Source organism: Natrix helvetica (assembly GCF_964273705.1).
Source record: "Natrix helvetica genome assembly, chromosome: 10".
Lineage (NCBI taxonomy): Eukaryota > Metazoa > Chordata > Lepidosauria > Squamata > Natricidae > Natrix > Natrix helvetica.
Genome location: NC_138561.1, coordinates 4,800,108 through 4,817,243, shown reverse-complemented (window position 1 = coordinate 4,817,243; position 17,136 = coordinate 4,800,108). Strand labels below are relative to the sequence as shown.

The 17,136-nt window shown below is 44.2% G+C and overlaps 1 protein-coding gene across 3 annotated transcripts in view; it reads left to right on the top strand.

The window, feature by feature from the left end:
• Positions 1-17,136, top strand: part of CPNE2 (copine 2) — a 127,385-nt gene that overhangs the window by 35,451 nt on the left and 74,798 nt on the right. For all 3 annotated transcript variants that reach the window (XM_081963032.1, XM_081963031.1, XM_081963030.1), the window contains exon 3: positions 14,421-14,600. In XM_081963032.1, coding sequence (XP_081819158.1) covers positions 14,421-14,600 — 180 coding nt within the window. The remainder of the gene's footprint in view (positions 1-14,420; positions 14,601-17,136) is intronic.

The following is a 17,136-nucleotide window of genomic DNA, read 5'->3' as shown; positions in this document are numbered from 1 at the left end:
AATTGGGGGGGGACCATTGTTTTCAATGCAAATATAGTCCGAGAGAGGACAAGCTGTACTGCCCAGTAGCTCGGAGCTGTAATTTACAAGCTGTTGGACTTTCTCTGTGAATATCTTTTTATTTTATTTTATTTTAAGTGGACCTTGGTTTCTTGCAGCCAAATGTATTGCTACTTTCAGCAGTTTTGCAAATCTGGTAGCAATTTTGTTCTGGTGGTAAAGGGGGGATGACGGACAGCTCAATCTGTCTTGCAAAACGCTGTTATTAAATCCAGTTTCAATGAATAAGAGTTTTTGGGTTCCTGCGGAGATGGGTTCTTGGTCAGATCTTCCTAGTGGGGCTCTGTATTCTAATGAGAGTTCCTTGGTGCTCTCTGAGCTTAGTTGTTCTCTTGCAGATGTTTCATTACCAAAACATTACCGAAACATTATCAGTGCAAACTCCACACTCTCATAGCACTGAATACGTTACCTAGTTTGGTAACGAAATGTCAGCAAGAAAACAATCAAGTTCAGAGAGCACTAAGGACTCCACAGGTCGTCATCTCTTCTTCTTCTTCTTCTTCTTCTTCTTCCTCCTCCTCCTCCTCCTCCTCCTCCTCCTCCTCCTCCTCCTCCTCCTCCTCCTCCTCTTTTTAAGCCACACCCCCTTCTAGCACTGAAGATGTTACCTAGTTTGGTAACGAAATGTCAGCAAGAAAATAATCAAGTTCAGAGAGCACTAAGGACCCCACAGGTCGTCTCCTCCTCCTCCTCCTCCTCCTCCTCCTCCTCCTCCTCCTCCTCCTCCTCCTCCTCCTCCTCCTCCTCCTCCTCTTTTTAAGCCACACTCCCTTCTAGCACTGAAGATGTTACCTAGTTTGGTAATGAAATGTCAGCAAGAAAACACTCAAGCTCAGAAAGCCCCTCCCTCTCCTCTTCCTTCCTGGAAATCCCATTCCTTACTGGCATTGATAATGTTACCTAGTTTGGTAATGAAATGTCTGCAAGATAACCAACAATCTCAGAGAGCACCAAGGACCTCTCATTTCAACCCCAAACTACAAATAGTCTCCTTTATATGTGTTTTAGAATTGGAGGGAAGGTGAAAATGCTTTCTCCCTGTGTTTTTACATTAGTTCCTTCACATCTCCCCCTTTTTGAAAAAAAATACCACCTGAATACATGCATAGTGATGAAGTGCTCAAGTCCCTAATGTAAGACCTGTACTATAATATTTTAAAACAGTACAGTGTTTTTATTTTCGCTGTGTTTTTATCTAAGCGCAGTACAGACACTAATAAAAATTGCATTATGGACTCTAAACCTCATATAAATCTATCTACTTTACCGGTTTTATCTAATCCTAGCACGATCACAATTTATATTAGTGGCAGGCATTACAGATGATAAGAATATTTATTCTGGCTTTGAAAAAGCCCTGAGAACAAGGGAAGCGTTATTTGAAGGGTCTTTTGAAACCACAGGAAACAAGGCTGCAATTGTGGTGCAAAGGAGCCGGAGAAGTTTGAAGTGGCCAGGCTGACTTGAGGGAAACCCGAAGGATCTTGATTGTGACCGAGAACCTCAATTGCAATTGAGTTATTCAAATGACTCGGTCTCTCTGAATGCATCGCCCAGAAAGTTGGCATCGGCAATTTCAACACTTGTTCCCAAAGACCAAGATAACGTATGGCAATGTTTCTCAACACCAGCAATTTTAAGCTGCAAGGAATTCAACTCCCAGGATTCTCCCATTGGCCTGGGGAATTCTGGGAGATGAAGTCCACACGGTTTAAAATGGCTGAAGTTGAGAAACACTGAGGTAAAGAATTGATAGAAGAAGGAATAGGATGCAATGGGTTGTGAGAATAACCGTTGTGGCCTGTCAGTTGCCGGGCCCTCCAGCAGCCGAATCGGAGGAAGAAGTGTGGGAATCAGGGTCAGCATCAGGGGAACCTGGGAGCTTCGAGGGGGAAGAGGGAATGGAGCTGTCGGCCAGAAAGACAGAGGCAGAGCCTGGGCCATCCATCAGCCCTTAGATAGAGAGTCAACAGCCCCCATGTCTCAGTCCAGTGCCTGATATGCAGATGCACAGAAGGCAGAGGAGAGGAGAGCAGTGGAAATCTATGGGCTGGTCCTTGGGATGGAAGAGCCACCACTGCTAGCAAAGCCCTACCCTAGCTCTGCAGAATATAGGTAGGAGGCAGAGTTGAAAAAATGTGGCAGACACCTATTAATCTTCCAGCCGGCCGGAATTGTTAGCCTGTAGTGAGATAGAAACTTTTTGCCAATGTTCCTGGTGCTCCTAATAAAGGAATCTTTGATTCCTAGTAAAGGAATCTTTGACTTCCACGGGTTGGCTGTGTTTGGGGAGCTGAGTCAGAACAGAAAACCTTGGGAGACAGGAGAAAGAGAAAACAATCCGATAAGAGAAACCTGAGTCCAAATCAGAAAAGTAGTTTGAGAAAGCTCTCAGAAGGGACCCTCCCTAATTCTCTGGAAAGTAAGTTTTTCAAGTGGTGTCTCTGTTTTTTGGGTTGTTCAAGGCTTCCTCACGGTGTGTGTTCTGATCTCCCTGGCTTTAGCACTGGAGCATTTATGATGTAGGCTTTGTTAATATTATTATTTTATGTATACCATATTTTTCAGAGTATAAGACGCACCGGAGTATAAGATGCAGCAAGATTTAGAAGAGGCAAATTAAAAAGAAAGTTTTTGCACTCTGCAGACCTCCCAAAAATGGCCATTTTTTGTCCAAAAAAGGGCCATGAATAGCCTTTAGGAGGCTTGTAGAGTGCTCCTGGGGGCTGGAGGGGACAAAATTGAGCAAAGACGACCCGTTGTTCACTCATTTCTGTCCTCCCCAGCCCCCAGGAGCACTCTATAAGCCTCCTAAAGGCTATGCATGGCCATTTTGGTGACGGGGCGGGTTTTTGGGAGGCAAAAAAAATGCTGTATTCAGTGCATAAGATGCACCCGGATTTTCACCTTCTTTTTTTGAGGGAAAAAGGTGCGTCTTATACTCTGCAAAATACGGTATGTATTTTGTGGAATATTTTTAGACAGCTGTTTCACAAAGTACCCATTGAGGAATGACAGGAACAAGGACTCTCTGTGAGATGCCACGAGACCAGGAAGGGAAGCAAGAACTGGAGAGAATTTGTAATGGGAAGAGCACGGAGTCTGCCGCCATGGGAGGCTCATCCCAAAAAGAAGAAGAAAATGAAATGCTCTGAATGCTTCCTTCACATATTGTCCCTTTTAACTAAAGTAACAGCGGCCTCATTCCAGACAACACAGTTGTCAATCTTTCATTAACCCTAGTTAATTTAGCTTTGCATGCTAAGCCACGGACCAGAAAGGTGCAACTTTTTCCAGACCACGAGAAACTCCAAAAACAATCCAGCTGGGCAGAGGTGGGCTACTCCTGGTTCGGCCGAGTTCAGCCGAACCGGTAATGGAGTTCAGGTCTGGGTCACAGAACCGGCAATGACCCAGGCCTGCCACGCCCCCCGAACTGGTTCCCTTGCTTCCGCTGGGCAGCCACCATTTTGGTTTTCAGTGATTGCGCGTGCGCAGTTCACTGTAAATTGTCCTGCACATGCACAAAGAACAATGTACATTGAACAGTGCACGCATGCGCAGTGCACATCTGGTGCGTGCCTATTGCGAACCAGTAGTAAAACTGCCAACAACACACCTCTGCAGCAGGGCCAGAAAAGAAATAATTTTATTTTGATACATAATTTCATCCATTATTGCTCTTTTATTGGTGTTGTGGATGGCTTGTCTGCCCTTGAATAATCGGAATATTTTCTTTAGAGTCTCGCTTTTGGTTAATCAAACGTAACCTTTCCTGCACAACTCTGCTGCTTAAGAAGAGAGTAAACAGCCATTTGTCCAGGATGGTACAAGATCTCCTGCCTTGAGCAGGGGGTCAGACTAGAAGACCTCCAAGGTCCCTTCCAACTCCATTAGTCTTGCTTCCTTTTAAATATTCATAACATTCTACCTCTAAAATCCCACCTCCAGATACGTTAGGGTGCAGATCTTATTCTGCTTTGGGGTGATAATGTCACCCTCAAAATATCTGTAGATCAATTGAGTTGCATCCAATTTTGCAACCTTTTTGGTCATTTCATAGGGTAGTTTAAATTGCCTTTGATTTTAATTAGGCACAAAACATACAGCCCACATTAGTGGGCTGGGATATTGTTTGCCTTTGTAGCTGGATATGGTCAAAAATAAGTCAAGATTGGTTTCCTGCCTTGATCAGGAGTTTGGACCAAAACATCTCCAAGGTCTCTTCCAGCCCTATGAGTCTATGATTGGCAGAGATTCTGAGATGTACAATTTTTAAGGTGGTGGCCACACTGGTGGTGCAATTGAAAACTTCACCCAGTTTTGCCTGCTGCAATGCCCATAACGACTCTATAAAGCTTTAGTAAGACCACATCTAGACTACTGCATCCAGTTTTGGTCACCACACTATAAAAAGATGTTGAGACTCTAGAAAGAGTGCAGAGAAGAGCGATCAGGATGATTTGGGGACTGGAGGCTAAAACATACGATGAACGGTTGCAAGAACTGGGCATGGCTAGTCTAGTGAAGAGAAGGACCAGGGGAGACAGGATAGCAGTCTTCCAATATTTGAGGGGCTGCCACAGAGAGGAGGGGGTCAAGCTATTCTCCAAAGCACCTGAAGGCCAGACAAGGAATAATGGATGGAAATTGATCAAGGAGAGATTCAACCTGGAAATAAGGAGACATTTTCTGACAGTGATAGCAATCAACCAATGGAACAGAAGTTGCTTCAGAAGTTGTGGGAGCTTCAACCCTGGAGGCTTTCAAGAAGAGACTGGACTGCCATCCATCAGAAATGGTCTAGGGTCTCCTGCTTGGATGGGGGTTGGACTAGATGACCTATAAGGTACCTTCTAACTCTGTTGTTGTGAGAGATGGTTAGAGCTTTGATTGCACTGCTGAGGCTGCCATCTTGAATTTTTTGACCATCCCCTGTGGAGCCTTTTATCACCCAGATGGGCCACCTTTGCAGGAAAGAGCAGATCTGCCCTTTGTGGATCTGTGTATTTATTTGAATCGCAGTCTCCTTCCTGAAGTTGAGCTGAAAGCTGGCATCAAGAGCCGTTAATTTCTTATCTGTCTGAAAGATGTTTAATGGGTTTCCCCTCACCTCATTCATCCATCAAAGCGCACAGAGATTCAATTAAATAGCTCCTGTAAAAATTATCCGAAAAGTGCATTTTTGTTTAGATAGCATTCTGGGAGTCCTGTGCAAATAAGAGTGGGGGGAGGGCTTTTCCCCCATCTTATCCGTTCAATAAAACCAAGTAAGTCGGAATGGAATTGGAAGGGACCTTGGAGGTCTTCTAGTCCAACCCCCTGCTCAAGAAGTAGACCCTATACCAAATGTCTATGGAGTTTTTCAGTCATCCAGGTCACGGAGGCCCTATATACCATTTCATATAGGTCAGTGGCTGTCCAGTCTCTTCTTAAAAACCTCCAGTGATGAAGCACCTACAATGTCTGAAGGCCAGCTCTTCCACTGGTTAATTGTCCTCACTGTTAGGAAGTTGCTCCTTAATTCCAAATTGCTTCTCTCCTTGATTAGTTCCCATCCATTGTTTCTCGTCCTGCTTTCTGGTGCTTCGGAAAATAAGTTGACCTCCCTCTTCTTTGTGGCAGCACCTCAAATATTGGAAGACAGCTGTCATGTCGTGTCCACCCCTCCACCCCCAGTCCTTCTTTTCTCTAGACTAGCTATACCCAAATTCTGCAACTTTTTCTTCGTATGTTTTAGTCTCCAGGCCCTTAATCATCTTCGTTGTTCTTCTCTGCACTTATTCCAAAGTCTCAACATCTTCTGTGTAATGTGGTGACCAAAAATGGATGCAGTATTCCAAGTGTGGCCTTAATGCTAATGTTTTTATAAAGCGGTACTAATACTTCACGTGATTTGGATCGGAATAGCAATGCAATCTAAATGGCGAATGTAATGAGAGCTGGATGTACCTCCATCCGTAGCTACGCTTGCTGCGAAGGAGTGGAGATAGGTCTGTAGCGGTTCAAATAAAAGGAGAAAGAAAGACAGCAAAAAAATATTTGTTTTTGCAGATGCAAGCGTATAGCATTCCATGCGCAGAAAAGCCACAGCCAACCATCACTCCCGGGTTTTGTAAGTTCTGCTATGTAATTACTACTAATACATAGCTGATTGCTTGATTGCTACTCTCCCAAACAATCATGTAGGAATCCTTTTGGAGAAGACAGCTTGAGCTTTTCTACGCTTTCTCCTCCTCTGACAGCTGCCTCGCAGTAACTCTCTGTTCCATTTCCCTACCAACCTTCCGGTATTTTTAGCAAAATTACCATATTGTGTTGTGCCTTTCCAAACATTTCTCTCCTTTTTTTTTTTTTTTTAAAAAAAACACATTTCTGCAGAAATTTTTTCTCCCCCCCCCCTCTCTTTTTTCTGCAACTTTCCCTCCCTCCCTCCCTCCCCGCGAGATGGACTTATTTCTAGCTTTCAAACATTGGCAGTTTTTGTTTTAACCTTTTCCCTTTGCCAACGCTGATAGATTTCAGAGTAAATAGTGAAAGGAGCCATTTGCAGTTGCCAACTGTAAGTTGGCTGTCACAGGAGGCAATGGGAGGGCTGCTTTCAAGAGAAAATGAAACCGTCGCTACCTACGGAGCTTGATAAATTTGGGACTGATGCAAGCAAATAATAAATCGTCCTCGCCTTACGACAGTAATTGAGGCCAGAACTTCCATTGCTAAGCAAGGTGACGATTAAGTACATCCAATTTTACATCTCTCTTTGCCATGGTGGTTAAGCAAGTTATTGCAGTCATTAAGTGAAGCACAAGGTCATTAAGTGAATGCAGCTCCCCCCATTAACTTTGTTTGTTGGATGCCAGCTGGGACGTTCGCTAAATAAATAAACCTGGGAATAAGGACAAATTTCCTGACAGTGAGAACAATCAACCAGTGGAACAGAAATTCTCTTTGGAGGTTGTGGGAGCTTCACCACTGGGAGCTTTTAAGAAGAGACCCATAATATTTTAATTATTTTAAACAATGAAATGGAATTGTTAAATTGTCCCAAGGCAAGTTGGCTGCAGTGAGTTGTCCCGTTCAAAGACTTTGCACCCCATCATTGCTTCTGAACTTCTCCAGTGCATTCAGTTGGAGCTCTGGACGATGCCCAAGGATGGATTGTAGGATTTGGGGGATTAAAATTCCCTCTGGCAGTCTTGAAGTTATGTGTGGTATGTCAGGCCTGGAAGCCATCTTTTGCATTGGACCTTCAGGCCTGCCACATTTACTACTGTCGAAAACTGGGAGGGGGGATTGTATGGAGTAGGGGAGATATATAGGCAAAATAACATTCCTTTCTCAGAGAGTTAAGGACAACTTGCCCTGCACCTAGAGTGGTGTGACTGGGAGGCATCTTCAGTTGGGACGGTGCCTGATTGGACCATGTGACGGACATGTGGGGGCTGGGCAGGGACTTGGACTTTAAATTGGATGGGGGAAACCTGGAAGCTTTCAGATTCGGGTTTTCCCAGATGTGCCAATATGACGTCTCTAATAAAATGGGACTTTGAGGAAACTCAAGCCTCGGAGTCTTCTTTCGCTGGGATGTTACTTGAAACCCTGACAGGGTATGCTTTTCTGGGGTTGTTTTAAAATGTTACTATTGTCCCATCTCACTTGGCAGATTCTTGCCTCTACCATTCCCCCCATTCTCGCACAATTTTTGGAGGATGCAGAAGGTTGTGCGAGCATGAAATATGCGAGGTTTTGTGTCGCCTCTGGGCCCCCTGGAGATCTGCAAAAATGGGCATGCATTGGCATGACTTTGGGAGGCTGTGGAAAGCATGAGAATGTGCCAGGCCCTCATGTGACCTCCATAGTGTCCAAAAATCATGCATGAATGGGGAGAGCATTTGCATGATTTTTGTGAGAATGTTTTGAGACGCTTTGAGAACTGTTACGTAGCACTAGATGGCTCCAAGTAATGAACTCTGGGAAGTCAGGACTCTGACACTTTGTTCAGGTTCAAGAGACTCTTTATTGAGTACATGATCGGCACTTAGAAAGGTGAAGCTAGCTCTAAATTCCCACGCTTGTTGTTTAGTTACGAAATCATGTCCGACCCATTGCGACCCCATGGACAACGTTCCTCCAGGCCTTCCTGTCCTCTACCATCCTCTGGAGTCCATTTAATCTCACTTTGATGACTCCATCCAATCACCTCCTTCTCTGTTGTCCCCTTCTTCTTTTGCCCTCAATCTTTCCCAGCATGAGGCTCTTCTCCAGGGAGTCTTTCCTTCTCATTAGGTGGCCAAAGTCTTTGAGTTTCCTCTTCAGGATCTGGCCTTCTAAAGAGCAGTCAGGGTTGATCTCCTCTAGGACTGACCGGTTGGATGGCCTTGCAGTCCAAGGGACTCGCAGGAGTCTTCTCCAGCACCAGAGTTCAAAGGCCTCCATTCTTTGGCGCTCAGCCTTCCTTATGGCCCAACCTTCACAGCCATGCATTGCAATTGGGAAAACCATCGCCTTGACAATGCGCACTTTTGTTGGCAGGGGGATGTCTCTGCTTTTTAGGATGCTGTCTAGATTTGCCCTAGCTTTCCTCCCCAGGAGCAAGCGTCTTGTAATTTCTGGGCTGCAGTCCCCATCTGCGGTGATTGTGGAGCCCAGGAAATTCTCAAGATTAGGGATAGGTAAAAGAATGAGATCTCCCCACCTCCCTTTGTCTCTCAGGTCACATGGGCCAATCAGTCCAGATGTAGGTTCTCGCTCTACTTCAACAGATGTCCATTGACATGACCTTGGTTCTCACGCCGGATGGTAGATGTTATGGCTAGCCAGCTGAGGCACCACATTCCCAAGTTCTCCCCATGTTCTCCCCCTTCTCCCTTGAGTGGCAGGCAAGGAATGAAGCAGAAGTAAGCATGGCTCCAGCTGAGGTCATTTTTCAGGTTGACAACTGGTTCTTTTGAATTGCATTTTGTCCTTTCAGGCTCCATTTCTCTCGTTCTTTCCCTGTGTGTACAGTACGTATGTTTGTGTATTTCCACATAGCGTGTATTGAAATGAGTAACAGGAAAAGCATAAGCAAGACACCTTTAAGCATGACCTTTTCTGTGAGTTCCTGGTTGAGGAAGAGAGCGTTTTTTTGCACCGAGCACTCAGCTTGCCACAGCACCGAAGGTGTTTCTGGCATCTATTCAGTCAACGCGCCCAGATTGATATGAAATAATGCCAGTTTCTTTAGTTTGGCGTTGGCTTCCTGGTTGGCTTGGCCAATTTGATTGACTGGCACTTCCTGGATTTTTGGAGAGATGTCAAGAAGAGAACGTTTGAAGGCAGGTTGGGGGATGTGAACGCCTCCTTCCCTCTTTATTTCATAAAACAAGATCCTGCGAGGCTGAAAAACAAAATATGGAGCAGTGGAAAAAGATTGCAAGCCCAGCTTTCTCACCCCAAGTTCTGAATATTTCCCCTGCAAGGCAAAGCATGAACCCGCCTTGGGCAAACACAAGGGCACAGCCCATTTATAAATAAACCTTTATATCTATTTGAATATGGATCTCCTGATTTTCCTGGCGCTTGACAATAAATGGGTAAATGTAAGGATACAGCAGTGAGTTAGTGCCTACCGTATTTTTCGGACTATAAGACGCACCATGATTTTGAAGAGGTAAATTTAAAAAACGTTTTTGCACTCTGCAGGCCTCCCAAACTGTCTGCATGCCTCATTCCCCCCCCCCCCCCCGCCCCAAAAGAGGCATGCAGAGCTTTGGGAGGCTTGTAGAGTGCTCCTGAGGGCGGGGAAATGAGCAAAAAACGGTCCATTTTTTTCCTCGATTTTGCCCTCCCAGGAGCTCTTATAAATGTAATATAAATGTAATATAAATGTAATTGTATATGCATTATGCAATGTCTATGTAACTATATATGCTTTTAACTTTCGATTGTACACCGCCCCGAGTCCCTTGGGGGAGAGGGAGCGGTTTAGAAATGCAATAAATCTAATCTAATCTAATCTCTTTGCAAGCCTCCCAAACTCTCTGCGTGTCCATTTTCACAAAGGGGGCGGGGTTTCGGTTGACCAAAAATGCTGTATTTGGTGTATAGAATGCACTCAGATTTTCACCCTCTTTTTTGGGCGGAAAAAGGTGCGTCTTATACTCTGAAAAATACGGTAACTAAGCTCCATTTCATACAGTAGTTGCACCTCCCGTAGTAATGCATCAAAATATTTTTGGGGGGATTTTTAGTTCTTTACAGTTCCCAGCCCCTTTTTGAACTTTCTGTCTGCCTGCCTGCCTGCCTGCCTGCCTGCCTGCCTGCCTGCCTGCCTGCCTGCCTGCCTGCCTGCCTGCCTGCCTGCCTGCCTGCCTGCCTGCCTTCCTTCCTTCCTTCCTTCCTTCCTTCCTTCCTTCTTTCCTTCCTTCCTTCCTTCCTTTCCTTCCTTCCTTCCTTCCTTTCCTTCCTTCCTACCTTCCTTCTTTCTTTCTTCATTTCTTTCTTTCTTTCTTTCTTTCTTCCTTCCTTCCTTCTTTCTTTTTTATTTTTGTCAAGCATGTATCAGATAAAATATATCAGTATAAACATGATTTTGAATACATGAAGTGGATACGAATAAAAAGAAACATTAGAACAGAGACAGCAGGCACGCTGGGGTGCTTATGGACACCTCTTTCTTTTGTTATGCTCTCTGTCCACACCAAATTTGGACCTATTCTGATTCAACAGAAAATGTGAGGCTCAATCACAGTCATAAGTTGAGGACTATCTGTAGTTAAAAGAGACCCTTTGCCGGAGAATGGGACACAGTGCCCAGGGGCTTGGATAAGGGGATGGGGAAAAGGAGAATTAGAAAGTTATTGACGCGAAGGTTACAAGTTAGGTAAGCTATACGCACGGTTCAATTTCAGAAATAGCATCACTCTGTAGCATTCCTTGCTGTGAAATCTCAGTGGAGGCAGCACAAACGACTTTCCTGTTGTATTTGTCGGCTTCCCAGGGGCATTGTAACAGTTTGTTCCTAAAGAGGTAAAGATTCAGCAGACGGTTATGTAAACAGTCTATTTGCAACCCTCTCCATTACCATTTTACAAAGGACTGCCTATGTTAAGATACTCTGGATCTAGATTGGAAGTCGTTCGGTTGCTGACGTTCTTCTGAATTCATCCTTTTCACTGAGATTGGGTCTTTACGGATTAGCCCTCGGGCCATATCGAAGTGCAAAGTTCCAGAAACAAATGATTACTAAACTTCGATAAAAGCAATTTAAAATGAAATTTGATAAAATACAATTTCAAACGGAATTGGAATAAAACACGATTTAAAACGAAATTGGAAGAAAATACGGTCTAAAATGAAATTGGAATAGAACACAATAGTTTAAGATATAGATACAACACGATAAAATTACATTTCGGTGTCACCCCTGCAATCTACCCCCAATCAGTCCCACATACGCAGCTCTCAAACCGAACCATTTCGCTTAAGTCCTGCGCTGTGTTAAATGTTATTTTGCAGTTCTGGCCGCACCTTAAGTAAGTTGTTTTGATATGAGGATCCCAATGGGTCATTCATTTGGTATATAGACCAGGGTACCGTATTTTTGGGAGTATAACATGCACCAGAGACACACCAGGATTTTTAAGAGGTAAATTAAAAAATGTTTTTGCACTCTTCAGACCCCCCCCTCCAACCCCCTGCACACTTCATTTTTTGTGAAAAATGGGCCATGCAGAGAGTTTGAGAGGCCTGCAAAGTGCTCCTGGAGGCTGGGGGGGGGGGGGGCAAAAACGAGCAAAAAGGCCTCTTTTTTTTGCAAAAATGGGCTCATTTTTTTGCCCCCAAAAAGGGCTTGCATAGCCTTTAGGAGGCTTGTAGAGTGCTCCTAGGGGTTGGGAAGGGAAAAATGAGCAAAATACAGCCTGTTTTTCACTTGTTGTTGCCGTCCCCAGCCCCTAGGACAGTGATGGCGAACCTATGGCACGCGTGCCACAGGTGGCACGCGGAGCCATTTGTCAGGGCACGTGAGACGCTGCCCTGTCAGCTGGCCAACGCGCATGTGCACGCTGGTCACCTGAGTTCACCTTTTTAAAACCATTTTTCGCCCCCCGCCCCTGCAGAGGCCCTCCAGAGGCTTCAGGGACCCTCTGGAGGCTTCCCTGAAGGCTTCGGAACGCTTAAAACCACCCTCCGAGCAAACCGGAAGTGACTTCCGGTTTGCTTGGAGGGTCGTTTTAAGCGTTCTGAAGCCTTCAGGGACCATCCGGACGGTTGGACAGTCCCTGAAGCCTCCGGAGGGCCTCCGGGGGGGCGGGGGAGGCTCTTTTTGCCCTCCCCAGGCTCCTATAAAGCCTCTGGAGCTTGGGGAGGGTGAAAAAAGCATGCAAAAATGGAGGGGAGTGCGTTGTTCATGCATGCGCATTGGGGGTTCGCGCATTGCATTATGGGTGTGGCACACCCGCACACGACCCCCCTGCGTTCCCCCCACTTGTGGCACGCGAGCCAAAAAAAGGTTCGCCATCGCTGCCCTAGGAGCACTCTGGAAGCCTCCTAAAGGCTATGCCCGGCCATTTTTGCAAAGGGGCAGGGTTTTTGGATGCCAAACATGCTGTATTCAGTGTATAAGGCGCACCCAGATTTTCACCCTCTTTTTTGGGGGGGGGAAGGTGCGTCTTATACTCCAAAAATACGGTACCTGTCTCTCACCCCCTTATACAAGCAACAATCAAATCAACCTTTTCATTTCATTTCACCTGGCTAACGGGGTTTGATGTGGTCATAAGACCAATCAATTAATAAACGACTACAAAAAGTAAGGAATGGGCTCAGCGAAGGACCCCTTGGGGGTTTTAGGCAGCTACTGAGAAGCCCAAGGGGGATTTGGATGGCTGGTGTGAAAAGCTGGAGAAACTGTAAGAAAGCTGTGCTCAGATCCAGCAGGGGCTCTTTTAATCACTCTTAATTTTAAACAGTGTTATTACACAATAATAATAATAATAATAATAATAATAATAATAATAATAATAATAATAATAATAATAATAATAATAATAATAATAATAATACATAGAATAAATATATCAGTAGTATTAAAAGATCGACACAACCACGCTGATAACTGTAGCAATACAGGAGGGATGGTAATAGTTTTATGAATGGGGCAAATCCCAAAACCTTTTTGGTCATACAATATTACTTTAGTCTCCTCCAGTTGAGAAAAAAAGTTAAGGTAATTCAAATGTTGGCAAAACAACACATATCATTGAGTCTGTCCTCTGCACCTCTGTAAATGTTTGGTTTGGTTCTGCAACCCAACAAGACAGACACGGACTTCAGAGGAGAATCAGAACCGCAGAAAAAACAATGCCTACCAACCTGCCTTCCATTGAGGACCTGCACACTGCACGAGTCAAGAAGAGGGCCGTGAAAATATTTACCCCTCAACTCCTACCCTAAAAATGCCACTATGGAGCACTGCACACCAAGACAACTAGACACAAGGACGATTTTTTCCCCTGAATGCCATCACTCTGCTAAACAAATAATGCCCTCACCACTGTCAAACTATTCACTAAGGCTGCATTACTATTACTATTCGTCTTCTCATCGTTCCTATCACCCATCTCCTCCCACTCATGACTGCAGGACTGTAACTTTGTGGCTTGTATCCTTATGATTTATATTGATATTGATTGTTTCCTGATTGCTTATTAGTAACCTATGACTATCATTAAGTGTTTGTACCTTGTGATTCTTGACGAATGTATCTTGTCTTTTTATGTACACTGAGAGCATCTGCACCAAAGACAAATTCCTTGTGTGTCCAATCACACTTGGCCAATAAAGAATTATGTTCTATTCTATTCTATTCTATTCTATTCTATTCCCATTCCCTTCTTTATAATCAATAATCCATTCCACTCCATAATCCATTCCACTCCATTCTATCTTCTCTTCCCTTCCTTTCTTCTATTCCTCTATTCTATTCTATATTGAATCAAATGCAGCTGTTTCTTTCCGGTGTGAGATGATAATATTTGTTGTCAACCTCCATTTGTAAAAATTTCACAGTCTTGCTCTGTTGATAGCTAGTCACACTTATTAATACATTAATTAATATTAAAAAGCACATAATCATTCAACAGATGTGAGAAATGTCCTTAACCTCTGAGTACCCATCAACTAGTGCAGTTTGCAGATGCAACTTTGCTAAACTATGGTTTGGATATCTGGTGGGCCATTATGAAAAAGGAAGTTATTTTCAAACTTCCACCATATATCTCCTGCCTTAAATTACTCTCAAGGAAATATCACCTCATTCACAAAGATTTTTGATCAACTCATCCATTCTTTCCTTCTACTTTTTCTCTTTGTAGATCGACAGGACAGAAACGGCGATAAACAATCTCAACCCGGCTTTCTCTAAAAAGTTCATCATAGATTATCACTTTGAGGAGGTCCAGAAGTTGAAATTTGCCTTGTTTGACCAAGACAAATCAAGCATGCAACTGTACGAACATGACTTCCTGGGAGAATTTTCTTGCACTCTGGGATCGGTGAGTGTCATTGTGAATTTTTGACTATTCAGGCTCTTGGGAAGCGTGTAGAAAAAAGTGATGGGGAAGAAGGTTCAATCGTTAAGCTGGTGGGAGCCATTGAGTCAATCGAGCTGCTCAACCCTCTGATCAGGTCAAGAATCCAAGCTGAAATGTCCCTGACACATGGCTCTCCATCTTCTGCTGGAGGACATCCAGAGAAGTTGGCCCACCACTTCTTTGTGATACCCCCTAGATTTAACAGATTAACAGAGTTGGAAGGGATCTTGTAGGTCATCTAGTGCAACCCCCTGATCAAGTAGGAGACCCTACACCATTTCTGACATGGCAGTCCAGTCTCTTCTTGAAAGCCTCCAGGGATGAAGCTCCCACAACTTCTGAAGCAACTTCTGTTCCATTGGTTATCACTGTCAGAAAATGTCTCCTTATTTCCAGGTTGAATCTCTCCCTGATCAGTTTCCATCCATGATTCCTTGTCTGGCCTTCAGGTGCCTTGGAAAATAGCTTGACCCCTTCCTCTCTGTGGCAGCCCCTCAAATATTGGAAGACTGCTCTCCTGTCTCCCCTGGTCCTTCTCTTCACTAGACTAGCCCAGCCCAGTTCCTGCAACCGTTCTTCATATGTTTTAGTCTCCCGTCCCCTAATCACCCTGGTTGCTCTTCTCTGCTTTTTCTAGAATCTCAACATCTTTTTTATAGTGTGGTGACCAAAACTGGATGCAGTATTCCAGGTGTGGTCTTAATAAGGCTTTATAGAGTGGTATTAATACCTCACTTGATCAAAGCCCTACCTTTCAGTTTCCTTAAAACAAGCTCAATTCCTGGCGACTTCATAAACTCATCCTTATTGTTTCCTTGGCAACAGTATAAAAGTACTTTGGTGTCTTCTAGAAAGTCCAAAGCTCTGGGCTTTTGTGATGGTCTCCCATTCAAGAGATGACTAGAGTCAACCCTGCTTAGCTCTCCAATTCAGATCAGGTCACACATTGAGACACATGGCACCAGAGATCAGTGACATTCTGGATCTTGTTCTTTGGTACTAGACAGTTAGATGCGAGGAGAACATAAAGCAGGGAAGGCAAATCGCATTTTAATTTGTTTTCCCTACCCTGGTGTGTGGAGTGATGTGATTCAACCTTATTATATTATTTTGGAGCCTTAGAAAAACGGTTCAAAGCAACCTTTGGTGCTTTTAAAAATGGAGAGGCCCACCTCTGGGAACTGGTGATTTGTTTTAATAAGGTAAGCAATATGGTGGAGAAGGGATTGTAAGAGCCCCCCCCCCCCCCATAAATGGGGTTGGAGACTGTATGCAAGTTACTCTCCCTCCCTCCATATAAAGGCATCAACGATGCTTTCATTCATTCTGAGTCATTCAGACATTTGAATGTTTCTGTCTGTGACAGTTCAATGAACACATTGTGACTGGTGCTTGCTTAATGGTCTAATCAGCCAAGGATTTGCCTGCCCTTTTAATAATTGTCTAAACTCATGATTACTCTTGTAGGGTATTCATATGCTAAGAAGATAAATGATGAGTTAAGAAAAGAAGAGGAAGAGTGGGAGGCAGGGGAAGAGAAGGGGCAAAGGGAAAGGGGAGGAGAGAGGAGGAGAGGAGAAGGGAGGGGAAGGAGAACAGGGGAAGGGAAGGGAGAAGAGGGGCCGGAGGGGAGGAAACATAAGGGAAGGAACAAGAGGGGAGGAAAAGGGTGGGAAAGGAATGGAAGGAATGGAAGAAAGGAAGAAAAGGAGATAGGAAGGGAGGGGAGGAAAGGACAAGAGGGGATGGAAGGGAAGAAAAGGGAGGGAAGGGAAGAGAGGGGACAAGAAGGGAGGGGGATGGAGAAGTGGGAAGAGAAGGGAGAAGAGGAGATAGGAGGAAGGTAAAGGAAAGGAAAAGAAAGGAAAAGGGAAAGGAAAGGAAAAGGGAAAGGAAAGGAAAGAAAAGAAAAGAAAAGAGAAAGGGAAAGAGAAAGGAAAGGTTGTGATCAAGAACTGTTAGGCACGTTTGGAAAATGCTTTTAAGAATTGGGCTTCATGTGTGTGAATGCACACAGCACTTCCCTGCTTTTTTTCCCAAGCAAACTGAATTTTTCCGTGCTTCCATGCCGAAAAAAGATGTTGCTGTTTTCAGAAACACATGAGCTTCAACTTCTTAAAACAGCAGCATCTCCGTTTCAGGCGCCCACAGGAGGCCACGGAAAGAAGGCTGTTTGAAGTAATAGCCGAGCGATTCTTCACTCGTGCGTGGACCAAAGGCTTCCCAGAGGATGCACGGCTCTGATTATTAGCGGGTGAAAAAGAGAAGAAAAATATTGGGAGAATCTTGTGGAAAAGCAAACGATGGCTCTTTACCAAGTTAGTTTCCTTGATTGTCATTGCATCTCACACAACGAAATTAAGTGCCATCTTCAGTGTATATTGTAACTATGAAAATAGAACAAAATCACGCATCCTTCACATTCTAAACAATTGAACTGAGAACCCGATATTGCATTGATATTGCACTAAATGCAGTATTAATAATTGCAGGGTTT